The sequence below is a fragment of the Myotis daubentonii genome, chromosome 14 (genome assembly GCF_963259705.1).
Source record: "Myotis daubentonii chromosome 14, mMyoDau2.1, whole genome shotgun sequence".
Lineage (NCBI taxonomy): Eukaryota > Metazoa > Chordata > Mammalia > Chiroptera > Vespertilionidae > Myotis > Myotis daubentonii.
The window spans coordinates 34,759,450-34,785,657 of NC_081853.1; the positions used below are offsets into that span (position 1 = coordinate 34,759,450).

A 26,208-nucleotide genomic window follows, 5' to 3' on the forward strand; every position below is an offset into this window, starting at 1 on the left:
GGACAGGGGGGAAAAAAGATAAGACTAAGGCTTGTGGTATAGGACTGGAATTGGCAGCATCAGTATGAATTCATAGTTTTTAATTTATATATGTAAATGGATAGATAAGAAAATTTAAATATACGTGTATGCATTAACAAAGGAAGGGAGCAAATGGAATTAGACATTAAGCCTGATTAACTAGGAAGGGGCAGTTTCAGACACTCCAGGGAACCGCCACATTTCTCAGCCAAAGGGACATTAATCCCCACGTGGGGAAATTTCTTTGCTGGGTGCATGCGCAGAAGCTAGGTGACCAAGCAAAACTATGAGGCATGTGCAGTAGGGGCCAAAATGGCAACCACAAAAAGGAGTCTAGCCTGGGGAAATCTGGTAAAAAGAACGGATAGAATAAGGACACAAAACTCCGGAAGATCCTAGAGAATGATTGGTTGGGGTGAGACACTAGCATAGCCCTGGGAAAATCCAGGAGAAACTGGGTAGTTTGAAAGAAAGCTTACTCCTTCCCAAAACCAAGGAAATATAATTAAAGCTTAAAAAAGGCCAGAGACAGTTGTGCTCTTTGCCTTTATCAGCTACCCAGGCCAAAGTGCAGCATCAACCATTGTCCGCGGACCAGATGGAAACAGGGACTACTAGACTACTGGAGCCTCAGCTGCTGGGCTAATGGCATGGCAACTCAGGGTCCTGGCCCTCCTCCTGGGCTTGATGGGGACAAGTGCAGGCCCAGAGGCTGAACTTCTTCCACAGAGAGTCGGAGCTTAGCCACCAGGTTGTGAATGAGACTGCCTAAGCCCTTCTTTTGTTTTTGCTCCAATAAACTTGCCACTATACCTCAAATCCTCCTATGCATATATCCCTGAAATGCATTTCCTGCGATACTGTGGAAGAGTCCTATTTCCTCCAGCAACATTTTTATTACTATACAAATATTTGCTAGCTCTATCTACTGAGAGGACCTAGAAACAATGACATCCCAATAATACTGAGCATGCCTGATATGCAGATCTTGGTTTCTAGATACTATCATAATAATAAAAGTCCAAGAGGCGTCACGACCAAAACGACCAAATGACCGGTCACCATGAGGTGCATGGAGCACCTCCCGGGCCCTTCCCCGAGGCCCTCAGGCTCTGATCACAGCAAGGCTGGCAGCCAGTGGGCGGGCAGGCGGGAGAGCTCAGCTGGGAGCACAGTGGGGCAGGTGGGAAGAGCATGTGTGGGTAAAGCGGGTGTGCGAGCGTGGAGCGATGGGCGGGTGTGCAGGGCACGGAGATTTTGCGTGCTGGGCCTCTAAAAGTTCTCCAATAAAATGAACCAGCCTCCTTTGGAGAAAGTGTTGATTCTGTGCCTGGTGCAAACAGGAAAAATATGGGTTGCACTTTTAATACCTTGTGGTACCAGAAAGTAAATTAGTGTTCACAAAATGATAGGAACATTGCAGAAAGGACACAAGAACAAATTTGAAAGTGCTCTCAATAACCAAAGCTGGAACAATTTGTGCAAAAAGTATTAGATTTTAACCCATACAGTAAAATACATGTAAATAAATTGGACAATCAATGAATGGAGCAAAAAGGACAGAATTCCAATTAATAAATATAGAAGGAATGTGGGAAACAAAAATCATTATTAAGCCACATAAGTAGTTGCTGCCAGCAAGAACCATTAATAGATGCAAAAACTGGCTGTGATGAGACACAAGATGTCTGCAATTTCAAAGTACCACCCCACAAGAGGAAGGTATTAATTACAAAGAAATTATTACATTACGAAAGAAAAATTACTTTTATTAATAATTACAAAGGAAAAAACAGTAACTTTAAAGTGGAGAAACCTGGCAGATACCACCTTAACCAGTGATTACAGTTAACATAACCAGTAATAAGACATACTAATCATGAGTAAATAATTATCAGGCAAATCCAACTGAGGGACATTCTAAAAAAAATAACTGACCAGTACTCTTCAAGTTTCAAGATCCAGAAAGATTTAAAAAAACAACAACAAAATACTGGGGAACATAGTACTAAATGCAAGGTGGAATACCCAAGTGGATCTGGGACCAGAAAAAGGGTAGTTTATAAATGTGAATTTCTTGGTTGTGATCTTTATAGGATGGTTATATAAGATGTTAACATTAAGGGAAACTGTGAAGAGGGCATATGGGAATCTTTATACTACTTTTGCACCTTGGTGTAAATTTAAAATTGCTTCAATTAAAAAGTTTAAAAGATTTTAGAAAAAACTCTGAAAGTAAAGCAAATCTTTCTTCTATAATTCAAAGGAAGTAAAACAATGAAAAAACAGTTAAACACTTAGTACTAACTGTTAAATAATTACACCTGGGAAGAATTTGGCATTTTTCTTTCTCAAGTTAAAAGGTGGGCATAATATTCCATTTACTGATAGATCAACTTGTATAAGTTATTCCAAGTCCTGACAGAAATTTGATACAAGATGGAGGGAAGGGTAACAATATGATCTACATATTTTTAGAATCTGTCCATTTGTTGTTATCATACATTAAACATGCAACTACTATTTTTTAAAGCCTTCAGCGAGCAATTATTTTACTAGCAATATGAAAGTAAAAAAAATGTTTTTAAGACTTCGTTAATTATATTACTTTCCTTGAAATTATAGACTAGCCAGTAATTCAACTGTAGAAACAAATGGTAGCTTTCTTTATTCCTTCTCCTAGTTCTCCCATATGCCAACTGCATTCACTTCATACAGCAATTAATTGGTGGGCTTAATTTTATGGGCTATGTCACACCAAGCCCTTATGAAATCAAAGGCATGACTGTGCCATCCTTCGCACCCCGAACTTAACTGGCCTAAATAGTTCCAGGTACAACAAGGAGCCACATAAACCCTTACAAGTAATTTGTGGTCAGATGCTATTTAATAACATCAGAAGCCAATTTTGAATCCTAAACATGTAAGTTGAATGAGAAGTTCTTTGCTGTCACAAAATGTACTCTATTATCACTTATACATTATTTCCCATTTTAAGTGGTTTTCCTCAAAAGTTATTTAATTTTTCTAACCAACTATTTTAATACTGTGTTTAAATAATCTTAGTTTAATATGGAAAACAGGAAGAATGTTACTTCTAAATTCCACCCACTATTAATAAAAAAAAAAAAAAGAAAGAAAAACATTAGTAAGGGTCCAATAAATCACTCACTACACTCAGGCACCTTTACCTATTAATTGCATGTTGTAGGTGGGGTAATTAAAGTATAGGGAGACCAAACTATTCTTTTTTTCCTAAAAGGAAAGTGATAGCAGAAAAGGACTCCTTAAAAATAAGAATGCCACACGATATGTACATTAAACACAGTGAGGCTATGACTATAATGTATTTCCAAGGGAATGGTCCCTTGTATTAGAATTGAAAATACATGTGTCCGGTCCTTAACACGAGTGGAAGAGCTGGTGGTAATGTCCACACTTTACAAAAGCTAATAAAAAAGTAAGTACTAGACATGCAAAAGAAAGTCACCTCATGAAGACCCTAATATATAAATCTGATGAAGAGTGCTGACTTCAGAGGGGAATCTACTTGAAATTTTGTAATTGAATAAAAAGGAAAAGGGCATTACATACACAGGAGGTCTGGCATTTTTGAAAAGATATAACTCAGAACACTTCAGGTCTTAATTTCAAAGAACAATGAAATTGCTTTCTAAAAGTTCTGAGAGCAAGTAAAATTTTTAGTTTATCCTCATTGATTAGTAGATAAAACTTTTAATCCAGATTTCAACATTTTTGCCCTACTGCTGGTTACAAATCATGAAATACTCAAAAACAAAGGACAGTCAAAATCACAGTTTAATGAAACCATGAGGCAAGCATTAATATTATAATAGTTATTACAGGTTTCTTGGGCAACCCAAGTCTCAGAAAAATATGTAAAGCCTTATAATTAGAAGTTAAGACATTGTAGACAGATCACAAGAATTCTCGTGTTTTCTGTTCTAAGGCTTGTGGCCAATCACGAAAATTCTTTTAAAAGATATTAGCTTGTAAGAACATGTAATAAATAACTTCAAAATGCAATGGGTATTTAATTTTGAAGCGTGCCTTTAACATTTATGTAAAACGTTTTTTTGTACTCGTTCAATAGAATCTTATCTGGCCACTGGGTAAAACTAGCAATAAAACTACTGGTCCTCAATGTGTTAAGAGTCCAATGGCATAAATAATTTTCCCAAATCTACTAATCAACCAGGGTAAGGGGAATTAGCATTTCTTGAGCTCTTTCATGCTAACTCTTTCATCTTGCCCAATTTAATCCTAACAAGCCTGAGGCAGAGTCATCATCATCCCTTTACATATGAGGAAAAGAAGGCTTAGAGAAGTTAACTTCCTTGTCTTTGATTAGAACAATATTTCTCAATCTCCACAATACTGACATTTGGGATAATTCTTTGTTTGGAGAGGTGTGGTAGGTGGGGTTGGGGGGTGGGGAAGCTGTCTTGTATAAGATGTTTACCAACATCCCTGGCTTCTATCCACTGGATGCCAATAGCATCTGCTCCAGTTGTGCCAAACCAAAACATCTCTAACATTGTCAAAACCACCCCCAGTTGAGATCCACTGAGTTAAAGTGAAGAAGCCAGCATTTTCATTCAATGGACAACATACCATTGAGTTGAGTTAGGGATAAATGAGGGTTTTTGCCCTAACAAGCATTAAGACAGGCACACCAGCCAGGCCAGAGTGGGTCAGTGATTGAGTGTTGATCCATGAACCAAGAAATCCTCAGTTCAGTTCCCAGTCAGGGTACATGCCGGGGTCGTAGGCTCAATCCCCAGTAGGAAGCATGCAGGAAGCAGCTGATCAATGTTTCTCTCTCATCAGTCTTTCTATTTCTCTATCCCTCTCCCTTCCTCTCTCTCTATTAAAAAAAAAAAAATCACTAAAAACCATATTAAAAAAGAAAAGAAAATCAAGCACACCGTGACAGTCTGACCTTCAATCTATTGCCCTTAGCCAGCCCCGACATCAGCTAACTGCTCCAACAGGTCAGTGGCATCTCCACTCATCCACTTATGCCTGCTTAACAGTTTGTGGTCATTTCTGACTCTACTGTCCCCTTCATTCCCTGTTTCGTTACTGCCCAAGGTCTGCTGGTTTTTTCTAGGAGTAAAATGTCTCTCTAACTTGTCCCTACTTTCCATTTCCTTCATTCTAATATAGGTATAAGCACAATTCTCCTCCATTTTTCTACTCACAGAAGAAATCAGAAGGAACTAGTAATCACTTGGCTCCCAAAAAGAATTAAAGGTATACATCAAGATATCATAACTGAACTACCAACCTCTAGGGTGGGGAGCTAGCAGATCTCAAAAAGTGGTCAGTAAAGACCACATTCTTTTTCTGGAGTGGAAAGAAACTGGAATTTTCCATTTGATCTCAGACACTTTCACAGCCAGATGTCAACTCTCAGTAAATAATAACCTTGGCAAGAATTAAGAAAAGGACATAGCAGAGATTAGTTTGCATGCCATTAAAAAGTGGCTTGTATACTATTTCTGGCACTTGTGCCATGAACCACTTTTGCTGCTCTAAGGGAATGAAGAACTGACACAATAGGGAAGTGAGGTAAGATTCCCAAAGAAAGAGGAGAACCAAGATGGCAGCATAGGTTAACACCGGAGTTTGCTGCTTTGAACAACTACTTCAAAAGTGAAACCAAAAAACGGAAGGGACATCACCCAGAACCACAGGAACGCTGGCTGAGTGGAAGTCCTACAACTAGGAGGAAAGAGAAACGCATACGGACACTCAGAGGAGGCGCAGTGCTGAAGTCAAATTCTGAGGTGCGGAGTGCGCGGAGCGGGCTGGCGGCCGAGGGCGCGGTTGTTGTTTTCAATCGGGAGGGAGTCGCAGACTCTGAGCACCAGATCCGGGCGAGTCTTTAGGGACCCAGACTCAAACGGGAGAAGCGGGACTGTCTGGCTTCGGTCAGAGCGAGTGCAGCTTTCTCTTCGAGCTTTGCAGCGGGTGCTGGGACTCAGAGAGGCAGAGCCCCTGGGGACAGGACTGAGAGCCGCCATAACTGCTCTCTCCCGCCCACCCTGTTGATCCTGTGGGACCCACCTGCCCCGCCCAAGCCCTGCACAGAGGCATTTGCCGGATAGCCTCAGGCAAAGGCTAGATTAGCACCTCCCTAGAGGACAGAAGTTCTCTCACTGCTGACACAGCTGATTCTCATAGCCACTTGGCCTGGAGGTCAAACCCTCCCTGGAATTAGCTACAACAATCAAGATTTATCTATAAGACTGCGAACAAAGACCACTAGGGGGTGCACCAAGGAAGCATAACAAAATGCGGAGACAAAGAAACAGGACAAAATTGTCAATGGAAGAAATAGAGTTCAGAACCACACTTTTAAGGTCTCTCAAGAACTGTTTAGAAGCTGCCGATAAACTTAATGAGATCTACACGAAAACTAATAAGACCCTCGATCTTATATTGGGGAACCAACTAGAAATTAAGCACACACGGACTGAAATAACGAATATTATACAGACACCCAACAGCAGACCAGAGGAGCGCAAGAATCAAGTCAATGATTTGAAATGCGAGAAAGCAAAAAACATCCAACCAGAAAAGCAAAATGAAAAAAGAATCCAAAAATACGAAGATAGTGTAAGGAGCGTCTGGGACAGCTTCAAGCGTTCCAACATCAGAATTATAGGGGTGCCAGAAGATGAGAGAGAGCAAGATATTGAAAACCTATTTGAAGAAATAATGACAGAAAACTTCCCCCACCTGGTGAAAGAAATGGACTTACAGGTCCAAGAAGTGCGGAGAACCCCAAACAAAAGGAATCCAAAGAGGACCACACCAAGACACATCATAATTAAAATGCCAAGAGCAAAAGATAAAGAGAGAATCTTAAAAACAGCAAGAGAAAGAAACTCAGTTACCTACAAGGGAATACCCATAAGACTGTCAGCTGATTTCTCAACAGAAACTTTGCAGGCCAGAAGGGAGTGGCAAGAAATATTCAAAGTGATGAATACCAAGAACCTACAACCAAGATTACTTTATCCAGCAAAGCTATCATTCAGAATTGAAGGTCAGATAAAGAGCTTCACAGATAAGGAAAAGCTAAAGGAGTTCATCACCACCAAACCAGGATTATATGAAATGCTGAAAGGTATCCTTTAAGAAGAGGAAGAGGAAGAAAAAGGTAAAGATACAAATTATGAACAACAAATATGCATCTATCAACAAGTGAATCTAAGAATCAAGTGAATAAATAATCTGATGAACAGAATGAACTGTTGATTATAATAGAATCAGGGACATAGAAAGGGAATGGACTGACTATTCTTGGGGGGGAAAGGGGTGTGGGAGATGTGGGAAGAGACTGGACAAAAATCGTGCACCTATGGATGAGGACAGTGGGTGGGGAGTGAGGGCGGAGCGTGGGGCGGGAACTGGGAGGAGGGGAGTTATGGGGGGAAAAAAAAGGAACAAATGTAATAATCTGAACAATAAAGATTTAATTAAAAACAAACAAACAAACAAACAAACAAAAACAAAACAAAAAAAAAAAAAAAAAAAAGATTCCCAAAGAAAGCTTGAACCAACTAGTATTTCTGCTCCTCCCAATATATAAACCGAGATGCAGGTAGATAAAGCAAACATTTCACTAGGGAAACTCAAACAAAATCTAGTTACAAAGGCACATGTGTCAAATTTTCATAACATATATGAGTATACAGCACCAAAGGCTAACATACATATTAATATTGACAATGAAAGGCTGATTTAAGGTGCAAGGAAATCCAGGATGGTTTTTTTAAAAAAATATCCTTTTATTGATTTTAGAGAGGAAGGGAAAAGGATAGAGAGACAGAAACATCAATGATGAGAGAGAATCATTGATCAGCTGCCTCCTGCACGCCCCCCACTGGGGATAGAGCCTGCAACCCAGGCATGTGCCCTTGGCCGGAATCGAACCTGGGACCCTTCAGTCCGCAGGCCGACGTTCTATCCACTGAGCCAAACCAGCTAGGGCAATCCAGGATGTTTTTAAGTTGATCTCTCTCTTAGGCAGAGAATAGAACTTTATTAATATTGTATTAATAGTTCTTAGGAAATGCTTTATCCTTTTTTATTTTAAGGCACCACAATCAAGATAACTTTAAATCCAGTATCTGAAATTCACAACCTACTCAAAAGTTTTAATTTATACTTCACAGTTTAAAAAACAACAACAATGTTCAAGAAAATTATGATAGGTGGTCACTAAATATTTCTGCTTCAGTTATTATTACTGAGTTTTTCTGTAAAGGGCTGAACATCAAACGAAAGTACAGAGTAGCAAATATATTTAGTTTCAGGGCCATACTACTATTCCAAATTTACCAGTTTATTCATTTTTAAGTAAATAATAAATTAATTTCCACAAGAATGTGCCAATATCTCAGAGTTTTCAGAAAGAACGAAGAATATGTCATGCTAAATTGCTGTACTTCTTCTTAGGAGACACAAGTTTAGGTGAGCACTTTCATGCAATGATCAAAAAGTCAAACTAAAAGACTTTATTTAAGCAAGGAGTTATAATTAACTAATTCCAATTCACACACTCCAATTCCAATTCACACATTCTCTAATATCTGATATGTTAATTTATTAAATAATTCTATTATATAAAATAATTACCATTCAGACATTCCCTAATATCTGAAGCAGAAAGAAAAAGCAAAAATTAAAAACTGAACTTGCATTAGATGCCCAGTTACAGCCACCTGAAGGTGATGCTTTTGATCCCTGCTATTACTGTCTATAAGAAAGTCTTGTAACATTTCATTCAATTTTTTCTAAATGGATCAAATAAGCCTAGCCTAAACTAATCTAATTCAACACAGTCTGAGTAATTTCCTTGTAATTCTAAGATGTATGCCTTTGAGAATAGTCACGTAAAGCCTTGAAGATAGAAGACATATGAACAAATGCATATAAATACCAGCCATATAAATTCAAGAGGAAATGCATCAATATAGCCTGACATATTTTTTCCAAGAATCATTTCCTGTATGAAATGATAGCATTAACCTAAGTTCACCCAACCAATTTTTACTTTACTGCCTTTTACCAACACTTGTCCATATGAAAATGGTAAAGACAATGTTGTCACAACTGATGCCTGAAATCTTTATAAAAATAATGTCTTTAAACAAAATAAATGAGTAAGCCCTCTGAACCAATTCTTAAGAGATCTTCAAGATGTTACATGTTAAAAAAATTTTTTTAAAGATGTTACATGTAACAACAGTGTAATTTAAAATTCATCCCAACTAACTTTACCATCAAACTATACTGTTCTTTTCAGTTTTAAAACAAATTTTAACCTTGTCAAATAGATTATGGTTAACCGAGATCTCAAAAGAAAATCAGCCTTGAGCCTCAAGGGGTGTGTTCCCTAGGAGACCATTTTGATTGATACTGCTTCAGTTAAGGGAGTGGAAATCTGCTGACGTTAAATGGAGGATAAAAACATTAAGACAAATCAAGTATTTAGGATTCAACTGTCAGAAGGCTATTGCTCAGAAATTATCTCTGCGGCATCCTTCCTCTGTGTTAAATTACTACGTTTATACAATGTTGTCACATAATCTTTTAGTTTTGACTCTTCCCTAAAAATATTGATTGAAAATAGTATTTTACTAACAAAACTGCAAATTAAATAAATTATATGTTTCAACACCTAAAAATATAAAATATTTTAATAGCCTAGTTTCCTATTCCTACTTAAAGGAATGAAATTAAGGTAGTTTCTTGTCCCTTTTTCCTTATAGTTCTTCCAACTACCCTAACACAATTTTCTTGAGACATTCCTAGATAGAAAATAATTTGTACTTGAATAAGCAACTACTTTAAAACTTAAAGTGTAAATAAACATATTATCATTTTCAAATGCTAGCCAAAGAAACTGGGGGAATCTATTCTAGACCCATTAGTTCTGCCTAAAACCTTTGAATTAAGCATATCCTGAAATCTTGAAGATCATTACATGTTTATCCATTAGTCAAAGAAACTAATGGCTACGATTAAACAGTTTTATGTGCATTAGGTTTATACTGGTTTTCTATGGGAAAGGCCAAATTTATTCCAAAAAAAATATCCATTATTGGGGAAGAGAAACTATTTGCAAAATTATCCAGCTAAAAAATATATTTTCTAATAAGCCATCCCTTTATACATATATATGACTAATTTAAACACACACACACACACACACACACACACACACACACACACAGAAAAGGGGCCTTTACTTATCTCAGATTCCTAAGTGGTATCTGTTTAGATTTATAATAAACATGCAAACGGGAGTTCCAAAGCATGTGGATAAAATCATAACCCACAAATGGATGTCCAGGATCAGTCCCTGAAATTCCAGGAAATTAACACTTCAAGTATTTCTAGTGACTAGCAGGAAGTATTCATGAAGCATCCTGGAGGTTAAGGCTAAAAATTTGTCAACCTTTGCTGAGAAAGATTAAGTGGACCGTAAGAAAGAGATCCAAAAGAATAAAAACTGAAGTGCCAAAGAAAAATACCATAGTTGCTGAAAGGAACCACATAGATGTCATGCCTTCCAACAACCACTGCAAACATGGCACACTCCCTAAGAACCTTCATGCTAATGCTCCTGGGAGCCACTATCAATTCTACCCAGTAAATAACTAGAGATGTGACTTATCTACAAACCTACTGGAGGATTCTGTTTCTGGGGAATAGCAGCAATTGCTCATTCATGCATGCTAACCATGTGTCAACCATCGTTTTGGGCACCTCGCATACCAGGCTTCATTTATTCCTCACACCAACCCTCCAAGAGGGCGTTATTCCATTTACAGATGGGTATACATTAGAAGCTGAGAAAGCTCAGAAGCATAGTAACTCATTAGATTTTTAGGAGAGGAAAAAATAACTTGTCAGGATTCAAATCTAAGCCTGTCTCTTCTTACACTGGCCCCTGGCTTCTTGGCAGCATTCCAACTTTCTCTATGGGCTTTAAGCCACAACACTATAGAAAATTCTGTAGTTAACTCCATTGATGCCTAATAATGACAACTTCATGGAGAGCATTTTAACCACTACTGTTTTCTTTTAGCATTCAGCTGTCACAACAACCGCATCAATGCCTGGTGATATATTAGTATGCAAACACTGGGCTATGCTATTTATAGTTAGCATTTATTGAGCACTTGCTATATGCCAAATACTGTTATACCTGCTTACAACCACCTCAGAAGGCAGGTTCTATCAATATTCTTATTTTATAGATGAAGAAATGAAGCACAAAAAAGCTTTAATAATTTGCATAAGGCCAAATTATGTTAAGTGGGGACTAGCATTCAAATCAGAATGCCTGGTTCCAAAGTGCATATTCTTTAACTCTAGCCTTCCTCTGTCCCAAGAAAATTTATATAGGGTTTCTCATTTAACCCTCTTAACTATGGAAGCTATTGTCAATCCCAATTTATATATGAGAAAACAGACTCAAAAAGGTGAAGTCACAAAACTTTTAATAGTGAAGGCATGATTTAAATACATTTTTGTTTCACACCCCTAAGATGCTAATACACCATGTCAAAGGAGGATACTAACTATAGAAAGACAAGGGATAATAATATAGGGTGGTCCAAAAATATATATATACACATTTTAACAGCTGATAGCTCAATTGATGTTTCTTCCTTTTCATATTTAATCCATTGGGATTAATAATTATTCAAAGTGTACAAAGTGTGTATACATTTTTGAGACACTATATATATATATTTTTTTTCCCCAAAATGGTCAATAGCTCTTAAAAATTTCTGTATAGAAGTTCTTTAAAATGTTTAAAATGGTAAAAGAAAAATGTTATGGTAATGAGAAACTGACAAAAATAGCCTTTTGATTATTACAAAGCAGAAAAAAAACAGTTTTTAAGAATTGTATAATCTTTTATTATGAGGCCAAATCATTCCTATTTGGCCATAAAGTACAGAGAGGCCCAGTCAGCCCCAGCATATGCCATGCTCCCTTCTCACAACCACTCCCTCCCACCTCAGTAGACAATATGAGAGTGAGCTTTACTAGTCATGCTCCTTTTCCTGAGATCAAGAAACAAAAGTAACATCTTAAGAAATCACCTTCTTTAGGCTACTCTCTTAAATCTGTAACATTCTCAAAGCAGAAGCTCAAGTTTCAGATGTTAAGATGCAACAACCAAGAAACAGGTATATAAATGAATGCACTTAGCATTCTTTGTCTCTTGTACAGCAAGGACTTGCCTTTCTTAATTCTATAAACTAAAAGACAAGGAGGAAAAGGCCTCAGAAAAGTGGTTTTTCCATACTACCAGACAAAAATATAACTGCTTTCAAATGCTGTTTCTAAAGACCCAATTAGACACTATTACTCCTCTACAGTTATACACTTTGGTATTTCAGAAAATGTTTTCCACCGCTTATCCATCCAAAGCAGAACTAAGCAATGTAATCTTGCCTCTCATCCTATTTCCCATATATCCCAGGGGTTCAGACAGCAACACAGATTACTGCATATAAGAAACATCTATTTTAAAATTACTAGTCCTACTTAGAACAATCAAGCTCACATTCTCAACAAGGGAAAAGCAAATTAGAAAGCAGCCAGCACGCTCTACAGCAGCCCCTTTCACCAGACTGTACAGTGTTTTAAAACCAAAAGATACAAAGGGACAAACTGTAATTTGTAATGATCTTTTATAGCATCTCGAAGCCAGGAATGAACACACACACACACACACCAGTCCAAAGCATAACTGTGATGGTTTCGGGAGGGTAAAAAAATCACTTATTCAGAGTTTTCAATGCTTTCACAAAATAATCAGTGCTGTGTTAGAAAAGCATTAAATATTTAAATGAGGCCAAAGGAATCAGGTGAATAATAATCCAGTGTGTCCAGAGTGTACAGTGGACAAACAGGTTCCACTTCAACCTGCTAAATGATGTTCTGAAATAGGGTGGAACTTTAAGAAAGGAAATCACCGCATAGTATTTCATTAATTCAGAACTTTTTTTGTGTGTGTGAACTGAAAAGCGGTGAGTCCCCCCCACCCCAAAAAAAGCTGTACTTAATTAAAAACAAAACAAAGCCGTTTCCTTTCTTATAAACGAACCCAGTCACATACCATACCAAAGCTTGATGTGCAAACACAGAGATGCAGTCCCTTTTATTCCCCCTCCCCATTCCCACTTCCTCTCCAGTGATTGCTTTCAAACAGCGATCTGCACGGAGATGCTATCTGAAAGGAAAACTTCCCTCTTGCTACCCCAAGCTCAAGGTCTGACCGGGAAAGCAGAATCGGGCTCAGTCACCTCAATGGACTTGCATTTCCGAAATGCCTTATGTTACCAACATTAAAAAAGCGAGCTATCCTAAGGAAGCAATTCTTTGGACACTTAAAAGAAAAATAAATAAAACCGGGAAAACAAACAAAGGTAGGGAAAGGAAGGCAACTTAAAAACACACCACCACACCCTCAACTCCGCGCGGTAACCCGGCTGCCAGGGGCCTTTACCTTCATTTTCCATTGACACTGCACTTGATTGGTGGCTACCAAGTCTTTAGTGTCGGCCGCAGCCACACGGGGAACAGAGAGAGGAGGAAGACAAGGCAGAGAAGCCCCCGGGATCCCAGGCTGTCACCCCCGCTCCCGGCCACGCGTCCCACGGCTGCTCCCACCACCCCTAGCAGCAGCATCTGCAAGAGAAACCGGGAGAAGCGGCGCTGACGAGAGACAGGGCGAAAGGGAGAATGCCCCCCGCCCCCGCCCCCGCCCCTCCGACAGTTCGGGAGCCCCAGACCCCGCGCCCACCCCTCGGGCACCCGCGACGCCCCCAACTCAAGCTGCTGGCAGGGCGGCGCCCAAGACACCCCACCCAACAAGGTATCCCCGGACGCCCCCTCCCTCGGGACCTGGAAGTTTCTGGAAATGGGTAATATCGGTGCACGCCCCAAGCCCCAGACCCCAGTCCTCCGGGCAGCGGGATACTCACACGCGGGGCTCGCCAGGGCGCCAGCGCGCCGCGGGCAGGAAGGAACGGCTCCCCGATCGGCGGCGCCAGGCGGGAGCCAGTTCCCGGGGTGAGGAAAGAGCGACGGGAGGACGGGAGGGAGGCAGGCAGGGCGGGCGGGGAGGGGAAGGGAAGAGGAGGTGAGGGACCCGTCCCTGTCGGCCCGGCCCGCTCAGCGCTACGGCGCTGGTCTGCACCCGCCTCCGCCTCCTGCGCTCCGCCCCTCCCCGCCGCCCGCCGCCGCCGCCCGCCGCGCCGGCGAGCCCCGCACTCCCGGGCCAGCCGCGGACCGAGCTTTGTCGCTACCACTTCCGCTGCGAGAGGCGCGCGCGCACGCGCACTCGCACGCACCGGCGGGGACGGCGGAAGTGGAGTGAAGACAGAGCTGCCCGCGCCGAGTGGGTTCTGGTTGGGCGCGGAGCAGTCGGTCCGGTAGGAGTGTGCGCGGCCCCCGTGGCGGTTCCTCGCGGACCCTCGGCGACGGTGCCCCCCACCCCCGTTTCTACGCACCCACTGGGGGGCCACGCATTCCCAGGAGGCAGCCCGGAGTTTGGGGCGGGCGGGCAGGCGCGGTCATGGTCGCTGTCCCCGACGTGTTGGAGCGCCCTCGACCGAGGCGGCGACCGGGGGAGCCCCTCCCGTCGGGGTGGTGGTCACAGTCTCCGCAGGCGACGCGAGGGAGGACCGCGGATGGAAGGGGCGAGCGCGGAGAGTCACCGGGGCTCTTGCTGGGACTCACACCCTCACTTGCTGACCCCCTGTTGGGCTTGCTTTGCTCTAACTTGGGGAGCTGGTCATTGAGGGGCGATTTCCCAAAGATAATGTCCCGACCAGGGGGTCCGTGAGTAATGAGAGGACAGAGAGGTCAGCCTCAAAGGGCTCAAGGAAGGATTCAGCCTTTGTCGTTCGTTTCGAGTGTGTGGAACCCAAGAGGTGGAAACAACTAGAAACCGGGAGTCCAGGGATGGAAGCTGAAGAGCGGGCATTACCTTCGGCTGCTGGCTATGCCTTTTGCCCCTTGAACCGCGTTCACTTTCCCAGCACCTACCCTGGGCTCCCAATGAGCGATTTCTAGTTAAGCCTTGGCGAGCCAGACTCGGGAAACGGAAACGAAGTCCTCTCGCACCCAGAGCCACTAGAGGGCAGGGCTGCACCTGCTGAGCTGGAGCGCCTCCGCCAAACCCCTCCCTTCTATGCTAGAGGCGTTTTTCTCTGTCAACACATAACACCCGTGAAAAATGTTGGCCCTGCCCTAGCCGGTGCCGCTCAGTAGTTAGAGTGCCGCCCGGCACACGGAAGGGTCGCGGGTTAGATTCTAGGTCAAGGGCACAAATCTGGGTTGCAGGATTCATCCCGGCTCCCCCCAACTCCCTCCCCCCCCAGTCCTGGTTCCCCCTCCCCCCCTCAGTCCTGGCGCCTGCGGAAGGCAACCAGTCGATGTGTCTCTCTCACATCCATTATTCTCTCTCTCCCTCCTTTCCATTCTCTCTACACATGAACGGATCGGGTGAGGATTACCAAAAAAAAATAAATATAATTTTTTTTTTTAGCCCTAATCTCAGGCCCGATAACATATGCCAATGTGCTCTCTGACCACATGTTCAGTGTCCAAATAAAGGGGTTGGCTCTTTTTTTCCTTGGTTTTGTCCCAAGTAAGTGGTATTCGTCTATGGTCAAAAATCCTGGACAGCTTTCTACATTTACTTTTCTTTCAGCAAACATTGAGGTTTTATTCAGCAAGGTCACTTTAAGTTTCAAAAGCGAAACCATAAACATCAGAATGAAATCGATTTCTAGTCTCAAGAGTTACTCTCTATGCCCCACCTTTGGCTTGCAAAATTTTTCTCTCATCTGTTGTTTATAAGCCTACGATTGTGTACAATGAGTGTGCTACTTGCTCAATGTTGTAATCAGTTTTTAATGATTATTAGTTACTATACTTGTTGAACCTTAACACTACAGCACTGCATTAGAGACATAAAGCTTCTAAAGTAGGAAATGTACGTAATATAGACATTATTTGATATTTGCATGATCTTACAAAATAGAGGGTCATTTCACTACAGAATTTGCTATTGGATTGCTTTAGTTAGCGCAAACATTTTATCTAAGGCACCCTTTCAGAATTATCTGTTGTCTGCTACAATACCCCAGCATTAGCCCTGCATTCATAATTAACTCTCCCAAAGATGTATTACCCCATGACGGATACCTAAAGTAGCTTACACTGGAATTTTACTTTTGATTGCCTAACTTGTGAACGCTATTGTTCCTATGGCTAAGCCAAAAAAAAAAAAATAATGGATAAAACCACCTTTGTCCAGAAAAACTGCTACATACTTCACTCTTGATCCACTGTCAATCATCTCACAAAGTCCTAGGCCTGGGAGCAGCAAAAACCTTAACGGTAACTGGTTCAGCCACTTAGCTGATCCTTGAGCCTTAACATATTTCTGCAGAGTGATCCTCTATTCCAGGGGTGGGGATTGTCCAGCCTGCTGGCCATATAAAGACCTTGAAATCATTTGGTCTGGCCCTGCCAAGGCATTAGGGGTGAGTTAATTAAATGTTTGACCAAATATAGCAGGCTAATTTTTAAGTTAATTTTGTATGGCCTGTGAGTCATGTTGTAAATTAAAAGCACTATAAAAGTATAAGAGTATCACACAGGGAAGCAAGCAAAAGCATGGACTGCTAGCTAGCTAGAATGAGATTGATGGCAAAGAAATGTATTTTGTTTAAGTTGCCTCTTTAGAAATCAATGCCTTAAAAGTCTTGTCTGCTCTCACTTTATTCTGAATATTTAGCCTACCAAAGTAAATATATTTGATGCAAAAAATGGTCATATATGAGCAAAAGAGGAGCAGTTTGTCAGGCATCTCTGCTTGGGGGAAATATTACAAATAGGGAAGATTGAAGAATGAACATGGTATTGTACTTTTATTTATGCTCTGCCTTATACAAAGGATATGAGGCATCTTGTTTTTCTATCAAATTTGATAGCTAGTATTTTTTTTTTTTTTAAGAGATAGAGGAAGGGAGAGAGAGAAACATCAATTTGTTGTTCCACACGGAGATTGAACCTACAACCTTGGGGAATTGGGACAGCACTCCAACTAACTGAGCTACCTGGCCAGGGCTGCCAGCATTTTTTATAAACTTGGAAAATAAAGGAATATGTGGTCCCTTAGGATTTAAAAATTAACTTCAAAAAGGTTATATTTAAATCATTTCTCAGAGTCTTATTTCAAAAATCTTTTAACATTGTTTTAAGTATCATGGTTAATAGTTAAGGAATTTTACCTAGCTGATGGAAAAGAAGTTGTCATTTTTTAAAGTTTGATATTTTAAAAGCATGTAAAGATACAACACTACTTATATAAGCTAACCTACTCCAACAGAACAAGTATTTTTCTTCTCATAGAATAAAAGACATGCTAAGGGTCAAGTTTAGGGAAATATAGTCTTATTACAAGAAGTATATGAAATGAGTGTCTAACTACCACCCGCAGAATTGCTATAAATCTGCTTGGTTGAATAAAAACTGGGAGCAAGAAAAAAAAATCAAATGGACTAAAAAATGAGATACCTGTGTTTGGTTGTTTTTAACATACATTGATATCCAAATACTTTACAAATATTTTATCAGCCTACAAAATTCCATAACTTCAACACTTGCTAGCATTCTAATATTTGATGAAACTGAGCAGAAGAAATTAGAGAATTTAAAGTGTACTCTTTTAATTTTTATTTTTAAAGAAGTTCATTTCAAGAATGATTCAGTTTCTCCATTTACTGGGTTCTGAGCCTGCAGTGATATTTGGGATCTCTGGTATGTGCTACTGATCCTGGGTTGCAGATGAGGGTAGATGGGAGTGCAGATGAGGATAAGAAAGGAAAGGAAAAAGAGCAAAGTGAGTGAGTCTTATGTCCAAGAGTCAACTCTGGACTTTGTTATTTCCATGGGAAATAGTCATAGCATATTACATACACCCCAAGATTTTTGAGATGAAAATGTTTTCATTTAAAAACATTTTAAAATGAAATGAAATGGTCGAGGGGCCCCACCATCGTCCCATGATCCCTTACAGAGGGGGGCCCAGGCTACCCTCTGTGGGGCAATCAATGGGGGGCTCCATGATCAATCACCCCAAAGAGGGAGGCCCAGGCTACCTGGCCGGTGGTGCTGCAACAGGTGGGCAGGACTGGCCAGTGATCGCCCTGTAGAGAGTGGCATGGGCCTCCCTCTGTAGGGCAATCATTCTGTCTAGTTTTAAAACTAGCATCATTTATCTCTGGCCCCAAAACACTTGTCTGTAATAATCTATAATAATAAAAGCATAACATGCTAATCGACCGAACCGCAGAACGACCGTCCAAACGACCTTCCGGATGACCACGCTATGATACATACTGGCGCCAGGCCAGCCAAGGCGGGTGTGATGCGATTGGTTGGGGGGCCCCGCCCTCACCCCATGATTGCCCTACAGAGGGAGGCCCAGGCCACCCTCTGCAGGGCGATCAATGAGGGGGGCTCTGCAATCAATCACCTCAGACTACCCGGCTGGCGGTGCTTCAGTGGGTGGGTGGGGCCGACCAGTGATCGCCCCGCAGAAGGAGGCCCAGGCCAACCAAGCAATCGTACCCCACGCCTGTTACCCGCAGAGGGAGGTGACCAGTGGCAGGGGGGTGGGGGGGAGCACTGCACAGATGGTAAGCAGTGGCAGTGGCAGAAGCAGGGCGAGCTGCCGACAGCCAAGGGAAGGAAAGCCCGACAGGCCCTGATCATCAGCCAGGCCTAGGGACCTACCCAAGGGGTCCCAGTTTGCGAGAGGGTGCAGGCCAGGCTGAGGGACACCCCTCCCTCCCGTGCACGAATTTCGTGCACCGGGCCTCTAGTATGTAATACAAATCCATTGAATAAATGAGTAATCTGGAAAATGGCCATCATAAATAAATAATTGCTGTTGAATGAATAAACATAATCCCACCTTTGACTTTGCTATTTGCTTCCTACGGTAAAGCTAAAACATGAGCTTCTACTTTCCTGCATAAGCAAGAAAAACCAAGAAGTTTTCAAAGGTTTAAAATGAATTCACATCTCCAAACTACAAAGGAGTTAATTAGGACAGCTTGAACTGAACAGGAATAAACACTAATCATCTTAAGGTGTGTTAAATATTGAGCGCTGCCCAGATCAGATGAAATATCACACCTATATTGTAAGCCCAGGTAACCATTTGAAATTAAACGATAATGTTGAGGTGGCTGCTGCTATGTATGTAGGAAATTTTAGCTAAGTTTGTGCTTTGGATTTTAATGGCATGCATATCAATGCCTGACAAAATCAAAAACATTGTAGTTTTCAGCACAGTCATCAGTTATTACCTTAGGGATCAAGGAATCTACTCAATTCTTGGACAAGACAGCCAGACTGTATATATAAGCAACAGGCCGTAGAATAGCCAAGTAAATTAAATTGCCACTGACCAGTATCTTCTACTAAATTTGAGTCTTGCTGATGGGTTGGTTTTCACAAAAAGTTGAAACTATTGAACAGATTCCATATCATGTCTCCTGCCCCTGCCCCTGCTGTGTTTGCAGTAACAGTCCAGACCTCCTCCTTCCATTTAAATGTGTTTTCAATTTCACATCGGGAACATTTTCGATTTTTCTTTACTCTGCGGCACATTGGTGTCTGAAAGACTATTGGAAATAGTTGCATTTCCTCAGACCTCCAAAGTGATACATTTTTCACTGAAGTTTTCTACCCCACTATTTTCTAGCAGTCAAATATTTTTTGCAAAGCTTGCATTTTTGCCTAAATTGTCCCATGTCCTTCCGGGCCCCCTGCAGAAATTTTCTCTCTTCTGTGCTTCCTATTGTGAGAACAAATGAGAAAAAATAAAGCACAAAAAATATCATTATGGTAATAAATTAGTGAGGGAGATCCACAGCACAGAAACCTTTAGGTCAGAAACTCCATCACTACAAATATAGATGAGGTAGAAAAGTAATTAAGATTTATATTATACCTTCAGGCAACTTTATTTTTGCTTTCTTGGTTTTAAAAGGCATTGTTTAGCCTATTTCAGAAGATAGTAAAAGTAATTTAATGTGCCAAATATATATTTGGGGGATTAGGAAAGGAGGATTCTAGAAAGAAAAAAAAAAAACTTTCTATAATCCAGAAACAAACTCAAATGCAAATTTGGGGCTTGAACCAGCCCAACCATTCCCCATTTCAAACAGTTGAGTGCAAAACTATTTTCTAAGAAACTGCTACATCAATTACTAGAAATATTGGTATTCTAAGTGAACAGTGTCCCACTCTGGAATGTTTAACAGGAAGCTGACAAACTTGAAATGGTCATTAGGCCCTATAAGGAGAATAAAAGGAACTCTGTTATATTCCAAATGACAAAGTACATCGGGTAATGAACGTTATCAGTGATTCCTCAAATATCCATTCCCCTCCAGCATCATTCAAGTGAGTGTTTCTCAACGTGTGGCCCCACTACCAGCAGCATCAGTATCACTTGGGAACTTACTAGAAATGCAAATTCGTAGATTCCACCAGACCTACTGAATCAAATTCTGAGGGTTGCATTCAGCAATCTATGATTTAATAAGACTTCCCAATAATTCTGAATGTTTGGAAGTGCTGCAGCCACTTATTACCCTCTCTTCCCCTCCTCAGGGAATAGCCAATACCAAGGATGGCATACTAGTGATGAGAGGAAGCCAAGCCCTTTAACACATAATTAAGCTAACAAATCAACCCTGGAGCCTGTCCTATCACATTAATGTGAGATAATAAATGAATTATACTTTCTGTAACTCGCAGCTAAAAGCATCTAATTGATAGTCTTAATGAGAAAAATAATAATTTAGATAAATAGATTAAAATGTTGGTTGATACTTTGGCTTCTATAAAAATTTTAAAAATCCAATATAATATGACATTCAGCTAATAAAATGTTAAATAAAATATTTAAAATGCTAAAGGCAGTGTCAATGGGAAGTTACAGAATAAGATGTAAGTTAAAAAGACTGAACACAAGGGAACCTTTTTTCAGTGATTTCCTTATCCTGTATAATAAAAGGCTAATATGCAAATCAACCGAGTGGCAGAATGACTGGTTGTTATGACACGCACTGAGCACCAGGGGACAGACACTCAACACAGGAGCTGCCCCCTGGTGGTCAGTGCACTCCCAAAGGGGGTCCACTGCTCAGCCAGAAGCCAGGCTCATGGCTGGCAAGTGCAGTGATGGTGGCAAGAGCCTCTCCTGCCTCTGCAGCAGCCCTAAAGATGTCCAACTGCCAGTTTAGGCCCACTCCCCTAAGGGCGCAGGCTGGGCTGAGGGACCCCCTCAAGTGCATGAATTTCATGCAACAGGCCTCTACTTAGCTTCTAAAGTTTTAAAAATGGCTGATTTCAGTAGCCCCTTTGACAAGTCTTTCTTATCAATTAGTAGTATTTTTAAATTATGTATCTGCAATTTATTCTTGAAAACTAATGAGTGAGAGAACCAAGATGGCGGCATAGGTTAACGCCGGAGTTTGCTGCTTTGAACAACTACTTCAAAAGTGAAACCAAAAAACGGAAGGGACATCACCCAGAACCACAGGGGCGCTGGCTGAGTGGAAGTCCTACAACTAGGAGGAAAGAGAAACGCATACGGACACTCAGAGGAGGCGCAGTGCTGAAGTCAAATTCTGAGGTGCGGAGTGCGCGGATCGGGCTGGCGGCGGAGGGCGCGGTTGTTGTTTTCAATCGGGAGGGAGTCGCAGACTCTGAGCTCCAGATCCGGGCGAGTCTTTAGGGACCCAGACTCAGGCGGAAGAAGCGGGACTGTCTGGCTTCGGTCAGAGCGAGTGCAGCTTTCTCTCCGAGCTTTGCAGCGGGTGCTGGGACTCAGAGAGGCAGAGCCCCTTGGGACAGGACTGAGAGCCGCCATAACTGCTCTCTCCGGCCCACACTGTTGATCCTGTTCGACCCGCCCCGCCCAAGCCCTGCACAGAGGCATTTGCCGGATAGCCTCAGGCAAAGGCTAGATTAGCACCTCCCTAGAGGAAAGAAGTTCTCTCACCGCTGACACAGCTGAATCTCATAGCCACTTGGCCTGGAGGTCAAACCCTCCCTGGAATTAGCTACAGCAATCAAGATTTATCTATAAGACTGCAAACAAAGACCACTAGGGGGTGCACCAAGGAAGCATAACAAAATGCGGAGACAAAGAAACAGGACAAAATTGTCAATGGAAGAAATAGAGTTCAGAACCACACTTTTAAGGTCTCTCAAGAACTGTTTAGAAGCTGCCGATAAACTTAATGAGCTCTACACGAAAACTAATAAGACCCTCGATCTTATATTGGGGAACCAACTAGAAATTAAGCATACACGGACTGAAATAACGAATATTATACAGACGCCTGACAGCAGACCAGAGGAGCGCAAGAATCAAGTCAATGATTTGAAATGCGAGGAAGCAAAAAACATCCAACCGGAAAAGCAAAATGAAAAAAGAATCCAAAAATGCGAGGATAGTGTAAGGAGCCTCTGGGACAGCTTCAAGCGTACCAACATCAGAATTATAGGGGTGCCAGAAGATGAGAGAGAGCAAGATATTGAAAACCTATTTGAAGAAATAATGACAGAAAACTTCCCCCACCTGGTGAAAGAAATGGACTTACAGGTCCAAGAAGCGCGGAGAACCCCAAACAAAAGGAATCCAAAGAGGACCACACCAAGACACATCATAATTAAAATGCCAAGAGCAAAAGATAAAGAGAGAATCTTAAAAACAGCAAGAGAAAGAAACTCAGTTACCTACAAGGGAATACCCATACGACTGTCAGCTGATTTCTCAACAGAAACTTTGCAGGCCAGAAGGGAGTGGCAAGAAATATTCAAAGTGATGAATACCAAGAACCTACAACCAAGATTACTTTATCCAGCAAAGCTATCATTCAGAATTGAAGGTCAGATAAAGAGCTTCACAGATAAGGAAAAGCTAAAGGAGTTCATCACCACCAAACCAGGATTATATGAAATGCTGAAAGGTATCCTTTAAGAAGAGGAAGAGGAAGAAAAAGGTAAAGATACAAATTATGAACAACAAATATGCATCTATCAACAAGTGAATCTAAGAATCAAGTGAATAAATAATCTGATGAACAGAATAAACTGTTGATTATAATAGAATCAGGGACATAGAAAGGGAATGGACTGACTATTCTTGGGGGGGAAAGGGGTGTGGGAGATGTGGGAAGAGACTGGACAAAAATCGTGCACCTATGGATGAGGACAGTGGGTGGGGAGTGAGGGCGGAGGGTGGGGGGGGAACTGGGAGGAGGGGAGTTATGGGGGGGAAAAAAGAGGAACAATTGTAATAATCTGAACAATAAAGATTTAATTAAAAAAAAAAAAAAAAAAAAAAAAAAAAAAAAAAAAAAAAAAAAAAAAGAAAACTAATGAGTGAGATTTTAGAATTTTTACTTTCTTATGGAGTTGTATGATCTGGTGTCAGGCTTTTTCTTGTTTAATTCTTCAACTAACCATTACTTGGTGATAGATTCTACGATGAAATTACTCAAATAAAATTAAGTTTACGCCTTCCTAAAGTATGACATAGTCATTTTCCAATAAGCTTGATGAAAATATTTATAGTTTTAAGATTTGCACATCAACTTATTTCTATTTTCTGAGTTAGAGCAGTTAAAAATCAATGACATTAAAAAAAGTCTACATGTATTCTAACATGGTTTAAATGATTAAATTGCTCATTTTAACCTTGGAAAAGTAAAGATGCCAATATTGCACATTTGATTTAAGAATTTAAATTGCTTTTAGGGAAATGAGGATCAATTTTCATTGAACAGCCACCAAAACTACACATTTGTTCAGGGCTTTTTAGTTGACATAACACTTCCATGTTCATAATTAAATTTAATCATCATAATGTGAGATAAACAGGCTAGATCTTAATTACATTTTATAGCTGACCAAGCTGAAACTCACACAGGTGAAGCTCCTGCACAAGAATTTCTCACTATTCACTATTCAATGTCAAATGCCAGAGTCAAATATCCTTATTGGCTTTAATTTTTTTAATGCTTCCACAACGACCCATTAAAAATATGTAAAAGTGACCCATTAAAAAATATAAATTACCTTTTATAGTTTATCATTTTCTTTTATTAAATTCTAGCATCTTTCAACTCAATGGACCACCCTGTAACCTTGGTAGCCATTAATTCCTGAGCCTGGGATATCTGCCTCATTGCTCATTTAATGGCATTCAAGAATGTATTAATAAGGACTTGATTTTAAAACATCCTTGGTCATTGTCTACATCTATTCACTTGTTATTTAACCTTTGGACACCATCACTGGGGAAATCACATTCCAAGCAAAAGCTGTTCTAGAATCCCGTGGGTTTAGCTTCTGAGAATTGAAAATTATTTCTAAAAAGGGAATGTAATCTTATGGGTAAATAATCAAAGATGGGCATTTTAAAGAGATTATTCAATAGGTAACAGACATGTTCATTAACATGTTATTGAGAAATAAACAAAATATGCATTAAACACATGTTCTGAGAGTCCAGAAGCCACTAAAACAATATTAGTGGTAAATTTTGTTGTTTTTGTGAGTCTTTATAATTATATTTACATGTTAACCAGAGTATGGACAAGGAAAAAAGCTGAGATTTTTATTTTTAAAACTAAGAACTGAAAGTGGCTTTAGATAATATGGAGGACATAACAACCTTTATACCTTTTCTATATTCCATAATTTGAATCAACAATTAAAATTCTCAGTTGCCATATCAGTTTCATAAGTAAACAGCTACAAAAGAAGACATTAAAAATACAATCTTCCAAAACTGTGTCAGGAAGAAACAGAAAACCTAAATAGCCCAACAACAACTGATGAAATGGAAGCAGCAAGCAAAAACTTTCCAGCAAACAAAAGCCCTGGTCCAGAGAACTTCAGAGGGGAGTTTTACCAAACATTCAAAGAAGAACTAATACATCTCCTCCTGAAACTATTCCAAAAAGTCCAAGAGGAAGGAACACTTCCAAACTCTTTTTTGGAGGCCAGCATTATCCTAATTCCAAAACCAGATAAACACACTACAAAGAGAATTACAGGCCAATATCCCTGATGAACATAGATGCTAAAATACTCAACAAAAATTAGCAAATCAGATCCAGCAATATACCATATTTAAAAAGATCATATACCATGAGCCAGTGGGATTTATTCTAGGTATACAAGGCTGGTACAATATTTCCAAATCAAAAAACATGACACATCACATAAACTGAAAGATAAACATCACATGATCATATCAATAGCTGCAAAAAAAGCATTTGACAAAATTCAACATCCATTTTTTAGAAAAACGCTCAGCAAAGTAAGGAATAAAGGGATCATATCTCAACATAAAAAAGGCCATATATGCAAACCTACAGCCAACATCATACTCAATGGGCAAAAACTAAAACCATTTCCCCTAAGAACAGGAACAAGACAGGGATGTCTGTTTTTATCACTTTTATTCAACGTAGTATTAGAAGTCCTACCATAGTCATCAGACAAAAAGAAAACATAATAGGCATCCAAATTGGAAAGGAGAAAGTAAAACTCTCATTATTCACAAATGACACGATATTATACATAGAAAACCCTAAAGACTCCACCACAAACTAGATTTAATAAACAAAGTCAACAATGTAGCAGGATACAAAACTAACAGCCAGAAATTGATAGCATTTTTATACACCAATAATGGATTCTCAGAAACAAACTAAAAACAAAAATCCAATTTACCAGTGCAACAACAAAAAATTAAGATACTTAGGAATAAACTTAACTAAAGAGTTAAAGACTTATGCTGGGAAAACTATTGGACATTAAAAAAAGAGATAGAGGGAAATATAAACAATTGGAAGAATATACTGTGTTCATGGATTGGTTCATTAAACTGTCCATACTGCCCAAAGCAATCTATAGATTCAGTGCAATCCCTATTAAAGTACCAATGGCATATTTCACAGATCTAGAACAAATCTTTCAAAAATTTATATGGAAACAAAAACAACAACA

General features: G+C 40.3%; 1 protein-coding gene and 1 long non-coding RNA gene across 10 annotated transcripts in view; one reads left to right on the forward strand and one right to left on the reverse strand.

The window, feature by feature from the left end:
- Positions 1-26,208, reverse strand: part of ATP2C1 (ATPase secretory pathway Ca2+ transporting 1) — a 131,153-nt gene that overhangs the window by 91,386 nt on the left and 13,559 nt on the right. The window contains exon 1 of one of the 9 annotated variants that reach the window (XM_059663982.1): positions 14,070-14,203. The exons of 7 other annotated variants lie outside the window; for them this stretch is intronic. Coding sequence is in view for 1 of the 2 variants with exons in the window: in XM_059663981.1 (XP_059519964.1) it covers positions 13,592-13,597 (6 nt within the window). In the remaining variant the exon portion in view is untranslated. Of the gene's footprint in view, positions 1-13,591; positions 13,731-14,069; positions 14,204-26,208 lie in introns of those variants that run through there. One more of the 9 variants, XM_059663981.1, reaches the window with a different exon arrangement.
- Positions 14,400-26,208, forward strand: part of LOC132215574 (uncharacterized) — a 38,867-nt gene continuing 27,058 nt past the window's right edge. Inside the window, exon 1 of the long non-coding RNA XR_009448547.1 lies at positions 14,400-14,519. This is a non-coding gene — a long non-coding RNA (uncharacterized LOC132215574). The remainder of the gene's footprint in view (positions 14,520-26,208) is intronic.